At 45.1% G+C, this 19286-nt stretch overlaps 1 protein-coding gene across 1 annotated transcript in view; it reads left to right on the top strand.

The window, feature by feature from the left end:
• PIGA (phosphatidylinositol glycan anchor biosynthesis class A) overlaps positions 1–19286 on the top strand; it is a 50153-nt gene that overhangs the window by 19365 nt on the left and 11502 nt on the right. The window contains exons 2-4 of the mRNA XM_069761047.1: positions 1197–1944; positions 4084–4216; positions 17365–17497. Coding sequence (XP_069617148.1) covers positions 1233–1944; positions 4084–4216; positions 17365–17497 — 978 coding nt within the window. The 5' untranslated portion in view covers positions 1197–1232. The remainder of the gene's footprint in view (positions 1–1196; positions 1945–4083; positions 4217–17364; positions 17498–19286) is intronic.

The following is a 19286-nucleotide window of genomic DNA, read 5'->3' as shown; positions in this document are numbered from 1 at the left end:
TTGCAAAAAATGTATATTAAGCCGCTCTACCAAACGTCAAGGTATACCCATATCAGAGCAGTCCTAACTAATGTATGTAATCCCTATCTGATGTATTTAAAACCTGGTCATATGTACAATACCTGTATGAGCAGGATTCAGAAAAGGAATGTCCATGTGGACACGCTGGACAGAACGGCTCCTGTGCGCACAGCTCAAAAAAAGAGGGGTGGAGGCCTCCCCAGTCTCGTGGACACAAGAAAACAATTATATGAAACCAGAACACGAGCTGCGCGCACAGTGAACAAGCCCGTAGAGACATGTTCACACCACCAAGAGACTTGAAAACACAAAAAAGCACAGTAAAACCAAAAACACACTGTTGCAAAAAAATCACAGTGGACAGCAAGTGCTAGTAAAAAGATGGAAAAAACAGGGTATTTGGTCGATACGTTTTTTGCAAAAAATGTATATTAAGCCGCTCTACCAAACGTCAAGGTATACCCATATCAGAGCAGTCCTAACTAATGTATGTAATCCCTATCTGATGTATTTAAAACCTGGTCATATGTACAATACCTGTATGAGCAGGATTCAGAAAAGGAATGTCCATGTGGACACGCTGGACAGAACGGCTCCTGTGCGCACAGCTCAAAAAAAGAGGGGTGGAGGCCTCCCCAGTCTTGTGGACACAAGAAAACAATTATATGAAACCAGAACACGATGGTGTGTGAACATGTCTCTACGGGCTTGTTCACTGTGCGCGCAGCTCGTGTTCTGGTTTCATATAAGAGGGGACTTAATAGCTGTCTACAAATATCTGAAGGGGGGATGTCACAGTGTAGAGGGATCATCCTTATTCTCAATTGCACATGTCAACACGAAAAGCATCAGAATGAAACTAAAAGGGAGAAGATACAGATTAGATATTAGAAAAACTTTTTGACAGTGAGTGTGATAAGTTACTGGAACAGGCTGCCACCATAGGTGGTGAGTTCTCCATCAATGGAAGTCTTCAAACAGAGGCTGGACAGACATCTGGCTGAGATGGTTTAGTGAATCCTGCATTGAGCAGGTGGTTGGACACGATGACCCTGGAGGTCCTTCCAACTCTAACATTCTATGATTCTATTTAATGTGCAATTTGTGTGTCTGGCGCAATAGTCTGGTGTTTTGCTCACTAGTCCTTGCTGATCTTTGTTTTGTTTGTCCTTTAGATCCACACAACATTCGGGGAACCTCCGGCTTGTACCATGGTTCACAGCAGAAAGGAAGAAAGCCAGGCCTGCTCCTACAGTAACTCCTCACAGCCTGCAGAGACTGCGCACGCACCCCGGAGGACTCACAGAATATGCATGGTGTCTGACTTTTTTTACCCAAATATGGGTGGGGTGGAAAGTCACATTTATCAGCTTTCTCAGTGCCTGATTGAAAGAGGACACAAGGTGATCATCGTCACCCACGCTTATGGGGACAGGAAAGGAATCCGCTACCTCACCAATGGGCTGAAGGTGTATTATTTACCTTTAAAAGTCATGTATAACCAGTCGACGGCCACCACGTTATTGCACAGCCTCCCTCTGCTCAGGTACATATTTGTAAGGGAACAGGTGTCTGTCGTCCACTCGCACAGCTCTTTTTCTGCGATGGCCCATGACGCCCTCTTTCACGCTAAGACGTTGGGACTCCATACGGTCTTCACAGACCATTCTCTGTTTGGGTTTGCAGATGTCAGCTCCGTTCTCACCAACAAACTTCTTACAGTGTCTCTGTGTGACACAAACCACATCATCTGCGTCTCCTACACCAGCAAGGAAAACACTGTCCTCCGAGCGGCCCTGGATCCCGAGATCGTGTCTGTGATTCCAAACGCTGTGGACCCCACAGACTTCACCCCGGACCGACAGAAAGAGAAAAGCGATAAGATCACCATTGTCGTGGTCAGCAGACTCGTCTACAGAAAAGGTAAACGAGCTGATCCTCAGATTTGTGCCTTATATCTGTACTTTCTTATGCAGAAGCCTTGTGAATAACATGCTACATATTCTGGCAGGTATTCTTTTTTTTTTTTTTAGCTTCAGAAATCTTATTCCTACCCATGGAATGCAGAATGTTTGCGAATTTCGTGAAGATTTTGCCTCACAATTAACCACAAAATCCATGTAAATTCATAAGATCTTATTACTTCAAGGGTGTTTTACCATCTTAAAATGTTATGGGAACATCTAGGGTCCTAAAGTTAGAAGCCCCGTCATTCCTGAGAATGAAGGGACTCGCAATCTTTTCAAGAAAATAGGGATTTAGTTGCAAAGAAAAGAAGCTGCACTTAAAGACGTATTACACCCTCAGTTGCACTTGTTTTCGTGACTCCCAGTCCAGCGGATAGGTGATGAGTGTTTCTGGCTGGAATTAAAGGGAACCTGTCACCATGTTTTCCTCATATAAACTATTGGCGCCACCTCATTTTCATCTTTTTTTTTTTTTTTACCGCATTCTGGAATTCTGTTGATAAGTCCCTAATCCAATCTGCGGAACCCAAAAAATAGCTTTTATTATATTTACTTGCAGTCTGATGAGCATCTCTGGTCTTAATCCGGCATCTCCTCTCTTCTTACAATCTCCGTCCTCCTTCCTTGCTTCATGTGGACGACGCTTCCGGTGCCATCCACACAGTGTCTCCCACCACACTTATGCCCAGGTGCACGTATCTGTCCTGCCGAGGGCAAGGCAAACTACTGTAGTGCGCATGTGCCTGGAAACGCCAAAGAGCGCTGATGACCTGGAAGGAAAGCCAGCTTATGCGCACTAAGGTAGTTTTCTCTGCCATCGGCAACGCTGATAGAAGTGCGCCTGCGCGATGGAGGACATTGTGTATGACGTAGGACGCAAAGCAGGGAAGGATAACGGCGATCATAAGAAGAAAGGAGGCGTCGGATCAAGACTAAAGACACCCATCAGACAGGACCGCACTGTCGGTAAGAATAATAAAAGCTATTTTATGGGATCTGCAGAGTGGATTGGGGACTTCTTTATAGCACTCCAGTATTCTGTAATAAAGGCCTTAATGGTGGCCATACTTTATATGTGGGAAAACCTGGTGACAGGTTCCCTTTAATAGTTAAACCAGTTTTCCTACTTCGATAATTGACTAGATTATGCCTTCACCTAGTGCTGGTTAGTAATCCTGCTGCTGGTGCTCCCATTCCTCAGTACTCAGGAGGCATTGGCGAAGCACTGTGACTCCTTTAGGGTTCACCTACAATTGATCATATATCTTCAGATTTTCTCAGCTCTGTCTGAATGAGGTTTAAAGGGTTTATTCACTACTAGGACCACCCCTTCTCGATCTGAATGTTTGCGCCCGTGAAAATAAAACCCCTCATACTCTCCTCCCATACCGATGCTGTACCCACTGTGATGGCACACGCGTTCCTAGATCTCTTGCGGTTGTTAGGACATGTGAGCCCTGCGGCCCGTCAGCGCTGTCCTCACTGTTCTCGACTCTGGACATATTGGTAATCAAGAGGTAGCGAGCGGCCGGACGCAGCTCTCACTTCATGCTAATTACATACACGTCTGAAGGCGGGGCCAGGGATGACAACGCTGATTGGGCGCATCATCGCATCATAACAACCTCATGACTGCCGACCCCACCGGTACGTCTCTGATATGGGAGGTGAGTATAGGGGTTTTTACTTTCACGGGGGGCAGATGTTCAGATCCAGGAGCCATTGATGATGTAAAAATCTTTAGATACATTTTTTTTAGAACTAAGTAATATAAATAATTAGTGTAAAGTTTTTTTTTCTTGAATGTTTGGTCTAGTCGGTCTTAAATTGAGATCAGGTTGGATTAGCTCTTTGGTATCATGCATTATGGTTGGTTATACACCCATTTCCTTTATCCTTTCCCATCCCTCTGCTGTACTTGATGGATATTTGTCTTTTTTCAACCATATTAAATATGTAACGAAGTGATTTCATGATTCTCTAATCGCTGTGGTCTCTCCCTCCATGAGCACGATGCTGAGCACCCTGCAGTCAGTGTTAGGTGTCATAGACTTTTCCCCACATGTAGTTGTGTATTCTCTCTTTGTTTTTTAAGGTGTAGATTTGCTCGGTGGCATCATTCCTGAAATGTGTGAGAAATATCCTGAAGTGCACTTTCTCATCGGAGGTGAAGGGCCCAAGAGAATTATTTTAGAAGAAGTAAGGGAACGATACCAGCTCCATGACAGGTAACGCAAACATCATCTTTAAAGTGGTTGTCTGGTTAACACAAGATGTCATGTATCCATAAGTGAGATTGCTAATTGCTGATCATCAGAACTGGAAATTTTTATCCTTCACGGTGAACTTTTACTCCCATCACAGACCCGAATGTCTGTTCTATTCATTCTCTACGTGGCTGTCGGCAGCCCCATAGGGAATGAATGGAGCAGCGGTCCATCATACGCTCCATTCTAGTGAGGATTAGAGCTCCCCTTCCTGTCCACTGGTCGGACCCCCAGCAATCAACGAGTTATTGGGCATCCTGTTGGATGGGTGATAATTTGTTTTAACCAGACAACCCTTTTAAGTTCTGTTAAAAAAACAAAAAAAAACAAACATGTTACTGTATTGTGTTTGAGTAAAAAAGAGGTCAGTCCCATGGTACAACAATAAAACTGTAAGGCCATGTTCACACCATCCTTTTTTTAATGCGGAACCGCCGCGATTTTCCCACTGCGGGTCCGCAGCTGTTTTCCATGCAGGGTACATTACAATGTACCCTATGGAAAACAGGAACTGCTGTGCCCACATTGCGGAAAATCCCAAAAAATGCCGCGCTGAATAGCTGCGGTAAAAAAGAAGTACCATGTCACTTCTTTTTGCGGAACTGCAGCGGTTCTGCACCCATTGACCTCCATTGTGAGGTCAAACCCGCAGTAAAACCCGCAGACGAAAAAAATATCTGCGGGTTTTCTGCGGTTTGTGGTGCAGAACCGCTGCAGTGTGGCTGCCCTCCCGTGCTCCAATCCCACCCCCCCATGCTCCGATGCCACCCCCTTGTGCTCCGATGCCACCCCCCGTGCTCCGACGCCCCCCCCCCGTGCCCTAATCTCCCCCCCTTATACTTACCGGGCCTCCCGGTGTCCGTCCGGCCATCTTCTCCCTGGGCGCCGCCATCTTCCAAAATGACCTCACAGTGATCAAAATAAAAAAAAGGTAAATGCCCCCCCCCCCCTTTATCACCCCCATAGGTAGTAACAATAATAAAATAAAAAGATTTTTTTTTTTTCCCCACTACAGTTAGAACTAGGGTTAGGGGTAGGGGTAGGGGTAGAGTTAGGGTATTTTCAGCCATTTTAACCCTAAAAAAACTTCCTAGAAAACACACAGAAACTGCACTAAAAACCGCATCAAAAAACGCATCAAAAAACGCACCAAAAAGCACCAAAAAACGCACCTGCGTTTTCTGCCAAGAGCTGCGGTTTTTAGTGCAGAAAAAACAGCAGGGAAATCAGGAACGTGTGAACATGGCCTAATAGTAACAATCAAGCTTTTCCCAACTCTTTTGAACTTTTTCTATTTTTTTTTTGTGGGTATGTGTGTGTTTTTTTTCCCCTACAGGTAGTAATATCTTCATCCACCCAATAGGCACTCCCAAGAGTATGTGGCCATAAGGGCCACCTACTGGATGGCTACAGAGTGTGTATTTTGGTGCCAACACCTTTAGAAAAAAAGCAGTGTTTTTGTTGAAAGGGAAACTTGTCCTAAAGGAGAGATAGGGAATCGTCAAGTTTTTCTAAATTGCATATTTTCTACAGTTAGAGCAGAATTAACTGTAGAGGCAGGGATCCTGATTCCAGCTATGTGTCACTCACTTGTCTGCTTAGTGTAGTTTTGATGATCTCTTGCTGCTAAAACAGTGATTTTTATCACTAGTTGACCTGCTGCCAGGTAGTCCTCCGTATTCACGAGGAACCCCCTGCACCTCACCACTGATTGGCAGCTTTCTGCCTATGCACAGTGTACACAGAAAGCTGCCAATCAGAGCTGTGGGCCGGGTTATAAAGAGGTCAGTATTCTGAAAACTGCTAGATCTGCAGCAGAGAAAAAAAGGGATTTTAGAAAAATGGCAGCAAGCAGCTCAGTAAGTGACACATCACTGGAATCAGGGTCTCTGCCCCTACATCATGGTGCTCTCAGATAGGGGAGCAAAACTCTGATGACGGGTTCTTTTTAATACATTTGATGCATCTTTTTAAAGTTTCCCAATGAAGCGATTGCCTGCTATGAGGGGGCTGATTTGCATGGCTTTTTTTTTTCTATCAACATTTTCTAACTTAAAACGTAATTAATTGGAGCCTCGCTCCACACCCCGTTCACTTTGAAAAGTCTCATTTTATGGGATTGACCATTATTTGCCACTTTATCATTAAACCAAACTTTTAGGCTATGTGCACACATTCAGGAATGTCTGCAGAATTTTCCTGAACAAAACCGGACTTTTTCTGCAGGAAATCCGCTCGCGTTTTTCTTCCGCGTTTTTTTTTGGGGGGGCGGAATTTTTTGCGTTTTTCCCGAGCAATAATATAGCGGCAAAAATGTGAAAAATCCACAAAATTAATGCACATGCTGCGCTTTTAACCACGATGCGTTTTTTTTTTTTGCAGAAAAAAAAAACGCTGCATGTGCGCAAAAATTGTGGAATGCATTAAAAATGATGGGAAGCTTATGTAAGCATTTTTTTAGTGTTTTTTTGTGCGGAACATGGCCGAAAAAACGCAAAATCGCAAGAAATTCTGAACGTGTGCACATAGCCTTAGTGTTTCTTTAAAAAAATTTAATTCGGTTACTGCTTTCACTCCAGCTATTACATGGTGTTCTGGAGGCCGTCTGCTCCATCCACGGTCTGGGTCCAGCAGATGGAGAATTGTGGAACATTGCGATCTGTTCTCCGTTCTTTATAGAAAGTCTGAGAAAAAAACAACATAATGCAAAACAGCTTTCAGAGCCGATCAGCCCGGAGGCAGGAGCGTATCACATGAATATCAGGCCTGCCTTCCTCTATTAGATGGAGCGATGCTCAACATTGCAGGAAAGTGCTACTTCTGTGTGTGTGTGACCCAATGTGCAGCCTTTATCCAAGTCCTAAAGTTAGAAAGGGCTCTGAAAATCTCCCAACACTCACGAGGAAACCTTGTATTATTGTCCTTTCATATGTGTATTGACAGCTGTATCAATGGATATAGGATCTTCTGCTTTATCTGTATGAACGGATAATAGGATCTTCTGCTTTATTTGTATGAATGGATATAGGATCTCTGCTTTATCTGTGTGAATGGATATAGGATCTTCTGCTTTATCTGTATGAACGGATAATAGGATCTTCTGCTTTATTTGTATGAATGGATATAGGATCTCTGCTTTATCTGTGTGAATGGATATAGGATCTTCTGCTTTATCTGTATGAATGGATATAGGATCTTCTGCTTTATCTGTATGAATGGATATAGGATCTTCTGCTTTCAGGAACCGCTGGGACATTTAGCAGATCTGACTTCAAGACTTTGTTTTCCAGTGACTGCACATCACAGAAATTTCATGCACGCTGCGAAAAATATCTGCAGAGTAAACTGACGAGATGCAGGATGGAGATCGGTCACTTTATGCTGCATTTGTCAGTGTGAGTTTCACTCTGCAGCGCAAAGTGTCAGATCTGCAGCTTCCGCAATCATTATTACGGCACGACTGGTAATAATAACACATCTAATTCCCAATTGACTTCCAGCCAGTGATACTTTGAAACAAAATGAGTGTTCATCTTGGACATACAGGACGTAGTCTTCATTTTATATCTTGTCCTTGTGATGTGTGATAGTGGGGACACGTGTGATGTGTGATAGTGGGGACACGTGTGATGTGTGATAGTGGGGACACGTGTGATGTGTGATAGTGGGGGCACGTGTGATGTGTGATAGTGGGGGCACGTGTGATGTGTAATAGTGGGGGCACGTGTGATGTGTGTTAGTGGGGGCACGTGTGATAGTGGGGGCACTGTTGTGAATTCTGCTCTTGGGCTCCCTCCGGTGGTAGTGCTGCTGTCTTTGGATCGCAGCATTTATCAGGTGTGTCCACTTTCAATTTGGACTGGGCTATTTAGTCTTGCTTGATCCTTTAGTCAGTGCCAGTTGTCCATTGTTTTTGGAGGATTCACATCCATACCTGGTCTCTCCTGTTTTGCTGTTCATTTCAACAAAGATAAGTTCTGGCTTTGTTTTTGCTGTCCACCTGCTGTGGACCTTATAGTTCAGTGCATTTTCATGTTTTGTCTTGTCCAGCTTTGTCTGTGAAGGATTTTTTGCAGCCAAGCTATGTCTCTGGAGATGCAGATATACCCTCCATGTCTTTAGTCAGATGTGGAGATTTGTATTTTCTGTGGTGGATATTTTCTAGTGTTTTAATACTGACCGCATAGTACTCTGTCCTATTCTTTCTTTTTAGCTAGAATGGCCTCCTATGCTAAATCCTGATTTCAGTCTGCGTATGTCATTTCCCTCTCCTCTCACAGTCAATATTTGTGGGGGGGCTGTCTATCCTTTGGGGATTTTCTCTGAGGCAAGATAGTTTTCCCTTTTCTATCTTTAGGGGAAGTTAGTTCTTAGGCTGTGTCGAGGGGTCTAGGGAGTGTTAGGTACGTCCCAAGGCTACTTCAAGTTGCGGTGCTAAGTTCAGGGTCTGCGGTCAGTACAGGTACCACCTTCTCCAGAGTACGTCTCATGCTGCTCCTAGGCCACCAGAGCATAACAGTACAACTGGCCAACAATGAGTTAAACGCATCTCAGAAGAAGGGAAGAAAAGTGCTGAGCCATTTTTTTTTCTGTAGTCTGTTTTGTCTTTCTTTCCCTCTTTTCCTCTGGGTGGCTCAGGAGTTCTGCGCTGGCATGGAGGTTCAGGAATTGGTTTCTCGTGTGGACCAGCTTGCTGCTAGAGTACAGGGTATTTCCGATTATATCGTTCAGACACCGGTTTTAGAGCCTAGAATTCCTACTCCTGATTTGTTTTTTGGGGACAGGTCCAAATTTTTGAGCTTTAAAAATAACTGTAAACTGTTTTTTGCTCTGAAACCCCGTTCTTCTGGTGATCCCATTCAGCAGGTTAAAATTGTTATTTCCCTGTTGCGTGGTGATCCTCGGGATTGGGCATTTTCCCTGGAATCTGGGAATCCTGCTTTGCTTAATGTAGACACCTTTTTTCAGGCACTAGGGTTATTGTATGATGAACCTAATTCAGTGGATCATGCAGAGAAGACCTTGTTGGCCCTGTGTCAGGGTCAAGAAGCGGCAGAATCGTATTGCCAGAAATTTAGTAAATGGTCTGTGTTGACTAAATGGAATGAGGATGCCTTGGCGGCAATTTTCAGAAAGGGTCTTTCTGAATCTGTTAAAGACGTTATGGTGGGGTTCCCCACGCCTGCTGGTCTGAGTGATTCTATGTCTCTGGCCATTCAGATTGATCGGCGCTTGCGCGAGCGCAGAGTTCTGCACACTGTGGCATTGTCCTCTGAGCGGAGCCCTGAGCCTATGCAATGTGATAGGATTTTGTCTAGAGCTGAACGTCAAAGATTCAGGCGTCAGAATAGGTTGTGTTTTTACTGCGGCGATTCTGCTCATGTTATTTCTGATTGCCCTAAGCGTACAAAGAGAATCGCTAGTTCTGTTACCATCAGTACTGTACAACCTAAATTTCTGTTATCTGTGACCTTGATCTGCTCATTATCGTCATTTTCTGTCATGGCATTTGTGGATTCAGGCGCCGCTCTGAACTTAATGGACTTAGAATTTGCCAAACATTGTGTTTTCCCCTTGCAGCCTTTGCAGAACCCTATTCCTTTAAGGGGGATTGATGCTACACCGTTGGCTATAAATTAACCTCAATTTTGGACACAGCTGACCATGTGCATGGCGCCAGCCCATCAGGAAGATTGTCGTTTTCTGGTGTTGCATAATTTGCATGATGATATTGTGCTGGGTTTTCCATGGTTACAGGTATATAATCCGGTGTTAGATTGGAAATCTATGTCTGTGACTAGTTGGGGTTGTCAGGGGGTTCATGGTCACGTTCCTTTGATGTCAATTTCCTCTTCCCCCTCTTCTGAAATTCCTGAGTTTTTGTCAGATTTCCAGGATGTATTCGATGAGCCTAAATCCAGTTCCCTTCCACCGCATAGGGACTGTGATTGTGCTATTGACTTGATTCCAGTTTGTAAGTTCCCTAAGGGCCGTCTTTTCAACCTGTCTGTGCCAGAACATGCCGCCATGCGGAGCTATATTAAGGAGTCTTTGGAGAAGGGGCATATTCGGCCATCTTCTTCACTATTGGGAGCAGGTTTTTTTTTGTTGCCAAGAAGGATGGCTCCTTGAGACCCTGTCTTGATTATCGCCACTTGAATAAGATCACGGTCAAATTTCAATACCCTTTGCCTTTGCTTACTGATTTGTTTGCTAGGATTAAGGGGGCTAGTTGGTTTACTAAGATTGACCTTTGAGGGGCATATAATCTTATTCGTATTAAGCAGGGTGACGAATGGAAAACTGCATTTAATACGCCCGAAGGCCATTTTGAATACCTTGTGATGCCATTCGGACTCTCTAATGCCCCATCTTGTGTTCCAGTCCTTCATGCATGATATCTTTCGGAGTTATCGTGATACATTCATGGTTGTATTTTTGGATGATATTTTGATTTTTTTCCGATGATTGGGAGTCTCATGTGAAACAGGTCAGGATGGTATTTCAGATCCTCCGTAATAATGCTTTATTTGTGAAGGGGTCGAAGTGCCTCTTTGGAGTGCAGAAGGTTTCTTTCTCTAGTCACCTTCCACGACGGCATACGGAGGTTGCCTCTTTGCCCTAATGGGGAACAGGAAATGGAGAGGTTAAAAGGCCCTCCCACCTCCCCCTCACCAGTGTCTTTCCTGTTCCCCATGGGACAGGAGAGGTTTACTACGTATGCAGTGGTGGCCGGTAACTACTGCTACAGGCTCTGCCTAAAATGTAACCGGGCAGCATGGGGTCGTATCTTACCTCCCCTCCGTTTTGCTGCTCCCGTCGCACCACGCTGCGGTGTCCTCGGGACCTGGTCCTAGCCTTCCCGCGCCCCCGTGAGGGCAAAGCAGGCTCGAGTATCCATCCGGAGTCCTCCTGGAGCTCTCCGGTTTCCTCCTCTCCACATGCCGCTGGCGACCCGGAAGTGATCGCGCGCGTCACTTCCGGTCCTTTCTGCGCTCCATGGAGGCACTTCCGCCGGCGGTGTCTCGTGCAGGACCGCGTCCTCCACCCTGGACCATGGAGGGGGGGAGGATTTTTCGAGTCGCTGGGGGCAGGGACATGCCGCAGTGCATAAAAACCTGCCAGAAGATGTCGCAGGTAAGACTATCCTGACATGGAGAGCAATACCTGCCCTGCGCTTGCAGAGCCCAGCGCTGCCCCTGCCACAGTAAGTGCTGCAGGGACAGGGGGTCCCTAGTTAGTAACTTGGGGGTATTATTAGTATGACTCTCTCTCCCCTCTCATTGCAGGGAGAAAAGTCTACCCCCAAAACTACTACTAAAAAGAAGTGTGCCATCTGTAACATTAAGCTGCCACCATTATGGGAGAAGAAACTCTGCAAGACCTGTACTGATAAGATTGTCAGGGCAGAGCAACCTTCTTTACTGGAAGAAATACGCTCTTTGGTCAAACAAGAGGTGCAATCCTCCCTAGCGGCCTTTACTCCCCCACCCCCTCCACCACACTCTCCAGCCAAAAAAAGGAAGATCCAGGAGGAGGATTCTGATTCTGAATCGGACCTCTCCTATGCCTCATCCTCGGGTCGACGGGAGGAACCAACGTCCCCTATATCTGCTGAAGCTAGAAAGTATCTTTTCTCTTCAGAATGGGTTGAGGATCTAGTAGCTGCCGTTCGCAGTACTATGGGGCTGGAGGAAGAGCCAGAGCCACAGTCCATACAGGACCAGATGTTTGGCGGTATATCTAAGGGTAAACGGGTGGGGTTCCCAATCCACTCAAATATTTCCGACATGATTGATCAAGAGTGGGAATCACCTGAAAAACGTCTCAGTACTCCATCCAAGATGAAGCATAGATTCCCCTTAGAAGGGGATTTGACCAAATGGGACATCCCTAAAGTTGATTCACAGGTGGCAAGAGTGGCTAAGAGAACGGCTCTTCCATTCGAAGACTCGTCTCAATTAAAAGACCCAATGGACAGAAAAATAGAAAGTCTGTTGAAAAAATCGTGGGAGACCTCCACGGTAGCTCTCAAGGCCAATATTGCTTCAACATGTGTGGCTAGAGCACTTTTCCGTTGGATAGGCGAACTGGAATCACACATATCCCAGGGTACCTCTAGAGCTGAATTATTGGAATCTCTACCCAGTCTCCTTAGAGCCACGGGTTTCCTAGCAGATTCTTCTATGGAGACCATCAGAATTGCTGCTAGGTCATTAGTACAGACTAATTCGGCTAGAAGGGCGCTTTGGTTGAAAATGTGGTCCGGTGATATCACCTCCAAAGCCAAATTATGCGCCATACCGTTTAAAGGTAACCATGTCTTCGGGCCTTCCCTGGATGACATCCTAGAAAAAGCTACCGACAAAAAGAAAGCCCTCCCAGAACATAAAACTCCCAAAAAGAAGTTTTTTCGTCCCTTTCAGGGCCAAACCTCTCAGAGAGGGAAAGGCAAAACTGGGAGGTGGAGTTACCCGAAGGGAGGCGGGAGAAACATCCCTATCCATCAGCAACAGCAGCAGCAGTCTCAACAGGAGAAGCGGTGACTTCGACCCGGTGGGGGGGAGACTCTCAGAATTTATATTCCAGTGGCAAAAAATCACCAATTGTTCCTGGGTCCTCAAAGTCATCAAAGAGGGTCTTCTAATAGAATTCATTTCCTCTCCCCCACGGGGTCTAAAAATTACCTCTCTTCCCTCCGTGAAAGACCAGTCCACTCTAGAGTCGGGTCTCAGGACCCTAAAAATGTCAAATGTGATATCCCAGGTTCCGGAATCAGAGAGGGATCGGGGTCACTACTCTCGTCTATTTCTGGTTCCCAAACCATCGGGCGAGTCCCGTATTATTATAAATCTGAAGGGCCTCAACCGGCATGTCAAATACAGAAAATTCAAGATGGAATCAGTGAAAAATGCGATTCCCTTGATAAGCCCACACTCCTACATGGCCACTATCGATTTGAAAGATGCTTACTTTCACATCCCCATTCATCAGAGACATCGCCAATATCTCAAGTTTGCAGTGCAGAAGGGACGTCTGATAGAGCACTATCAGTTCAACGTCCTTCCGTTTGGGATCTCCTCTGCTCCAAGAGTTTTTTCCAAAGTAATGGGGGAAGTAGTCTCCTTCATCCGGAGGCAAGGCGTCTGTATAGTGCCATACCTAGACGACCTTTTATTAGTGGCTCCCACCAAACAATCTCTGGAGTCTCATGTATCAAAGACGCTCGATATTCTGATATCTCTGGGATGGGTACCGAATTTAGAAAAATCTCACCTACGACCCTCCAAATGCAGGAAATTCCTGGGAGTTCTTCTGGACTCTGCAAGACAAATGTCCTTCCTCCCATTGGAACATCGTCTGACTCTACTATCAAAAGGCAAGATGTTCAGAGACACCAGATCTCCTACAATCAGAGAAGGCATGTATCTGCTAGGATCGATGACAGCTTGCATCCAATCGGTACCCTGGGCCCAAGCCCATTCCAGGATTCTTCAGGCACATATCCTACAGAATTGGAATGGTCAGCCCAGTTCTTTGAACAGGAGATTGTACACACCGGGCTGTGTCAAGGCCTCTCTGGCGTGGTGGATGACTCCGAAAAATTTACAAAAAGGAGTCAGTTGGTCTCAGATTCCTCTGACTACGGTCACAACAGATGCCAGCAAAAGAGGCTGGGGGGCCATGATAAATCACACCCCTTTCCAAGGGCTCTGGGATCAATCGACGAGCAGAAAATCATCCAACTACAGAGAGCTAAAAGCTGTAGAAGAAGCCCTTCTGATAGGGGGTCATCTTATCAAGGGACATCATGTCCGAATATATTCGGACAATGTGACCACGGTGGCTCACATCAGACATCAGGGAAGTTCAAAAAACAACAACCTGAAGAACATATCTGCCAGAATATGTTCCTGGGCAGAAAGACATCTGTTATCCCTGACGGCAGTTCACCTGAAAGGCTCATCCAACACTCAGGCGGATTATCTAAGCCGTCAAGACATACACCCAGGAGAATGGTGTCTGAGCAACCGAAGTTTCGAGATGCTGGTGAACAAATGGGGTCTTCCAGAAATCGACCTCTTTGCATCCCGGCAAAATGCGAAAGTCGAAGTCTTCTTCTCCCTAAACCCCAGAGACGGCTCCAGAGGAGTGGATGCATTGGCCCAGGAATGGAATTTTCGACTGGCCTATGCGTTTCCTCCAATTCCGATATTGGCAAAGGTCTTGCAGAAAATTCGGGAAGAACGAACACCAACTATATTGGTAGCCCCATTGTGGCCAAAGAGGAGTTGGTACAACCTGATAGTGGATTTACAGGTGGATGGGCCATTCCAGTTTCCGGTGGAGGAAGACCTTCTTTCTCAAGGACCAATACATCTCCTAGACGTCCACAAATGGAATCTGGCGGCATGGCTACTGAAGCCCAGGTGTTGAGAGCCAAAGGACTATCAGAAGCAGTGGTTTCCACACTTCAAAAATCAAGGAAGCCGGTAACCATTGCTATATATAATAAAATCTGGAAGAAATTCTCATCCTTTTGTCTTCCCGAAGTACCAGATCCCTTTAATCCGAATCTGTCACAAATTCTAGATTTTTTGCAAAAAGGCTTAGAATTAGGCCTCAGGCCGAGCACCCTAAAAGTTCAAGTTTCCGCACTCAGTTCAATATTTGACCAGGATCTGGCAAATCATCGCTGGATTAAGAGGTTCATGATATCAGCCTCTAGGATGAATCCTAAAAAACAAATAACAGTACCTTTATGGGACCTGAATCTGGTATTACAAGGACTTACAGGTGCACCCTTTGAACCATTATCCTCCTGCTCGCAGAAAAATCTGATTTATAAAACAATTTTCTAGTGGCCATTACCTCAGCAAGGAGGGTAGGAGAATTACAGGCTCTCTCAATGAGAGAACCATACTTGTCTATCCGAGATGACTCTATAATACTGCGCCTTGACCCTTCCTTTCTTCCAAAGGTCGTATCAGATTTCCACCGCTCTCAGGAAATCATTTTACCTTCTTTTTGCCAAAATCCAACAAATCCAAAAGAAGAAAAATTTTATACCCTGGATGTCAGACGCATTGTATTATTCTACCTAGAGCAAACCAGCTCTTACAGAATTGATCAGAATCTGTTTGTCCATCCATCAGGACAAAATAAAGGAAAGAAAGTAGCAAGAAGCACTATTGCCAACTGGATCAAGAGGGCAATAGCAGAGGCATATCTTGCTCAAGATAAAACCCCTCCAGTGGGAATCAAGGCTCATTCGACTAGATCAACCTCAGTCTCCTGGGCAGAAAGAGCAGGTGCATCAACAGAGCAAATCTGCAGGGCAGCCACATGGTCTTCGTTGCATACTTTCTCCAGACATTACAGACTTCGGAGAATTTCAGGCTGATAAACCTGATCGCTGTCCTGTGAGGAAACTGTTTGTTCCTGATAGATGGACTAGTGAAGTGATTTCTGAGGTTCATTGTTCTGTGTTGGCTGGCCATCCTGGGATTTTTGGTACCAGAGATTTGGTTGGTAGGTCCTTTTGGTGGCCTTCTTTGTCGCGGGATGTGCGTTCTTTTGTGCAGTCCTGTGGGATTTGTGCGCGGGCTAAGCCTTGCTGTTCCCGCGCTAGTGGGTTGCTTCTGCCTTTGCCTGTCCCTGAGAGACCTTGGACGCATCTTTCTATGGATTTTATTTCAGATCTTCCGGTTTCCCAGAGAATGTCGGTTATCTGGGTGGTTTGTGACCGGTTTTCTAAGATGCTTCATTTGGTACCTTTGCCTAAATTGCCTTCCTCTTCTGATTTGGTTCCGTTGTTTTTTCAGCATGTGGTTCGTTTGCATGGCATTCCGGAGAATATTGTGTCCGATAGAGGTTCCCAGTTTGTTTCTAGGTTTTGGCGGGCCTTTTGTGCTAGGCTGGGCATTGATTTGTCTTTTTCTTCCGCATTTCATCCTCAGACAAATGGCCAAACGCGAACTAATCAGACTTTGGAAACTTATTTGAGATGCTCTGTGTCTGCTGATCAGGATGATTGGGTGGCTTTCTTGCCATTGGCCGAGTTTGCCCTTAATAATCAGGCTAGTTCTGCTACCTTGGTTTCGCCTTTTTTTTTGTAATTTTGGTTTTCATCCTCGTTTTTCTCCAGGGCAGGTTGAGCCTTCTGACTGTCCTGGTGTGGATTCTGTGGTTGACAGGCTGCAGCAAATTTGGGCTCATGTGGTGGACAATCTGGTGTTGTCTCAGGAGGAGGCTCAGCGTTTTGCTAACCGTCGTCGGTGTGTTGGTTCCCGGCTTCAGGTTGGGGATTTGGTCTGGTTGTCTTCCCGTCATGTTCCTATGAAGTGCTGAGGCACGAAACGATCGTTGTCCGCTTTTTTCACATCCCTCCCTGCACTTTTTGTACCATGTCCGAATAAAGTATTGTGACCAGCATATACGGGTAAGTGCACTTCATTTTTTTCTTTTGTTGGACTTTTTTGTAAATGATCCTTTTGTTTTCCCCTTTTTTGTTTTTTTCCCTCTCCACACTCGCTAATGTGAGTGATTTTAAGGAGTGATGTGTGAGGGAGATATTTGTGTGGTCATAAATGAGGCATGGCTGCCGAGAAGTGTTGACCGGACAGTATAGGAGGCTTTTCTTTTAGATATTCTATTTTAATTATTGAAGAAATGTCAGATTTTATTGGAGCTTTACCTCATTGCTGGATTGTGGTTTTGCTTTCTTCACAATGTCTTTCCACTTTGAAAATCACCTCGGTAGTTCCACAGTAAATTTCAGAAAATAGCCTAAAACGTAATTACGCTTTCACATGATGGCCTTGCAACCCTCAGAAAAAGTTGACAGGTTACTGTGCCTTTGTTTCAGAAACTGTCCTGATTCTCCTGCTATAACTTGCCCTCCACTCGCTTTGAGTTTGAGTGGGCATTTTGTCAGCATTCTGTCTGCACTATATGTGCTGGAACTTCCTTTCTCATGTGCCCATGTTCCCTCGTCCAGTCGTCTTATTCTCAGATGGAGACTGATCTCTACCTGGTGTCTGACAGTTTGTGATCATGAATTGATTGGTAATATAAAGTCCTTTTTTTATTCCTTCATTGTTTTTCAGAGTCCGCCTCTTAGGAGCTCTTGAACATCACCAGGTGAGAAACGTCCTTGTGAAAGGAGAGATCTTCCTGAATACGTCCCTGACTGAGGCTTTCTGCATGGCCATTGTGGAGGCGGCGAGCTGTGGATTACAGGTATCATTATGGACGGTTTCACTATCTTAAATGCTCGTGTTTGTCATTATTAGCGCCGATCGCAAGGATTCGCGTTACCGTGGTCCAGCAGTCATGTCGGTCGTCTGTAGCTGCCGGATTAGGGCACTGAGAACCTTTTTCTCCCTGCGCCCTACGGATTAAACATCATGCGTGCGTCGTGCCCAACTATGATGACATCTCGGGGGTCTATTAATAAGAAGGTGCCATATATCCGGGATGCCGTATGTAGGAAGATGTTTTCTGGGCTGTGGTTTTAGCTCAGCTTTGGTCATCAGATGTTTTGAAGAGGCCTTGTAGTATTCCGATCTAATAGGAGGATGGAGCAGAGCAGAGATTGTGGACAATAACCATTAGTAATGTCTCGGTATGGTATAAGAAAGATCCATGATACACCAGCAGTTCTTCCCCAAAGATTTAACCTCTTAATTACTGCAACTACACTGTCTTAAAGGGAATATTAAAGGGACTTATGCCACCCAGTCTTGTTTCTACAGCTCATCAACAGATATATATGACAAAAAAACATGGTAAAGTATATAATCACTTATAAATTGATAACCATGTAGATGTAGGATTACTGTGGCCTATCATCAATTACTACATAGACACTGAAAAAACGATGATCAGAAGGCAATAATTCCATAATAAAAGCCAAAATTTTTATTAATACAAACACTTTTTTTTAAAAAACACATACTGCCAATCATTGGGGAAATAGAACCACCAACAAACATCACACCAACACCAGTGTTAACGCACAGCATCCAAGCATTAATTAGTTATAGGTAATAGTACCCGGCGATGTTATAATAAGACACCCTGGTACATTAACAAAGTACCGACAGATTCCTGCCCTATGTGCCACTCCATAGGCCAATAGCCATCCCTCCTAACACAAACCCCTATAAAGCCCACAAGAGGCCTATATAACAAGGGGGGACATAATAATTACCGTATAGGAGAGAAGTCGCCACTGCTGGACACCGTGAGTCTGCCCCGACGCGCGTTTCGGACTCCTTTTTCAAGGGGCCTATTGAGTGCAGTGATCCCTGTCATTTATAGTTCCGGGATGCAGCGTGGAACGCCGCAAACCGGATGTGAACTGTCCGCCCCGGAAGTGACGCGCCATGTTGCCCAGCTACCAGCGACGCCGGTCGGCGTCACAGAGCGAGCAGAGCAGGGGAAAACCCACCGCCCTGTCACCAGACGCCGAAAGACGGCAGGAGTGGCCGGGGGCGGGCAACACGCGCGTACAGGGGAAGGACATTGGGATCAAAAAGAAATCACGCTGCACCCATATATACTGTCATGATCGCAGACTATCAAACCAATTAGACCATTGCCGGGCTACTATAATAAGATGACAACACTGATAGGATGTTCTTAAAGACATAGCACCCATTCTAACCCGCTCTATTATTATATATAGATACACAACAATTAACATATACATAAACAGTAGGCACTTTGGGTGAAATTCCAGTCTCCAATAAAAGTCCATAGCTTGTTTTTCCATCATCATTGCATCAATTATTAGTATCCTTTTCATGCCACGGCAGTTTCCATTACGCTGGCAATCAACGTGAAACACGATACAACACACAAAAAAAAATATCTAAAAAATAATGATAAAAACAATGTTAAGAAACACATAGAGATGGTGAGATATACGTCGCTGACAGTCGACAGGTGATAGGCAAGGATTATAAGAATGAGGCGTAGCTGATATTTTCATTGAGTCCAGATGGATATATGGTACCCAAGGTCC

Source organism: Ranitomeya imitator, chromosome 3 (genome assembly GCF_032444005.1).
Source record: "Ranitomeya imitator isolate aRanImi1 chromosome 3, aRanImi1.pri, whole genome shotgun sequence".
Lineage (NCBI taxonomy): Eukaryota > Metazoa > Chordata > Amphibia > Anura > Dendrobatidae > Ranitomeya > Ranitomeya imitator.
The sequence above is the reverse complement of the archived record's forward strand: the minus strand, read 5'-3'. Positions and strand labels throughout refer to the sequence as shown.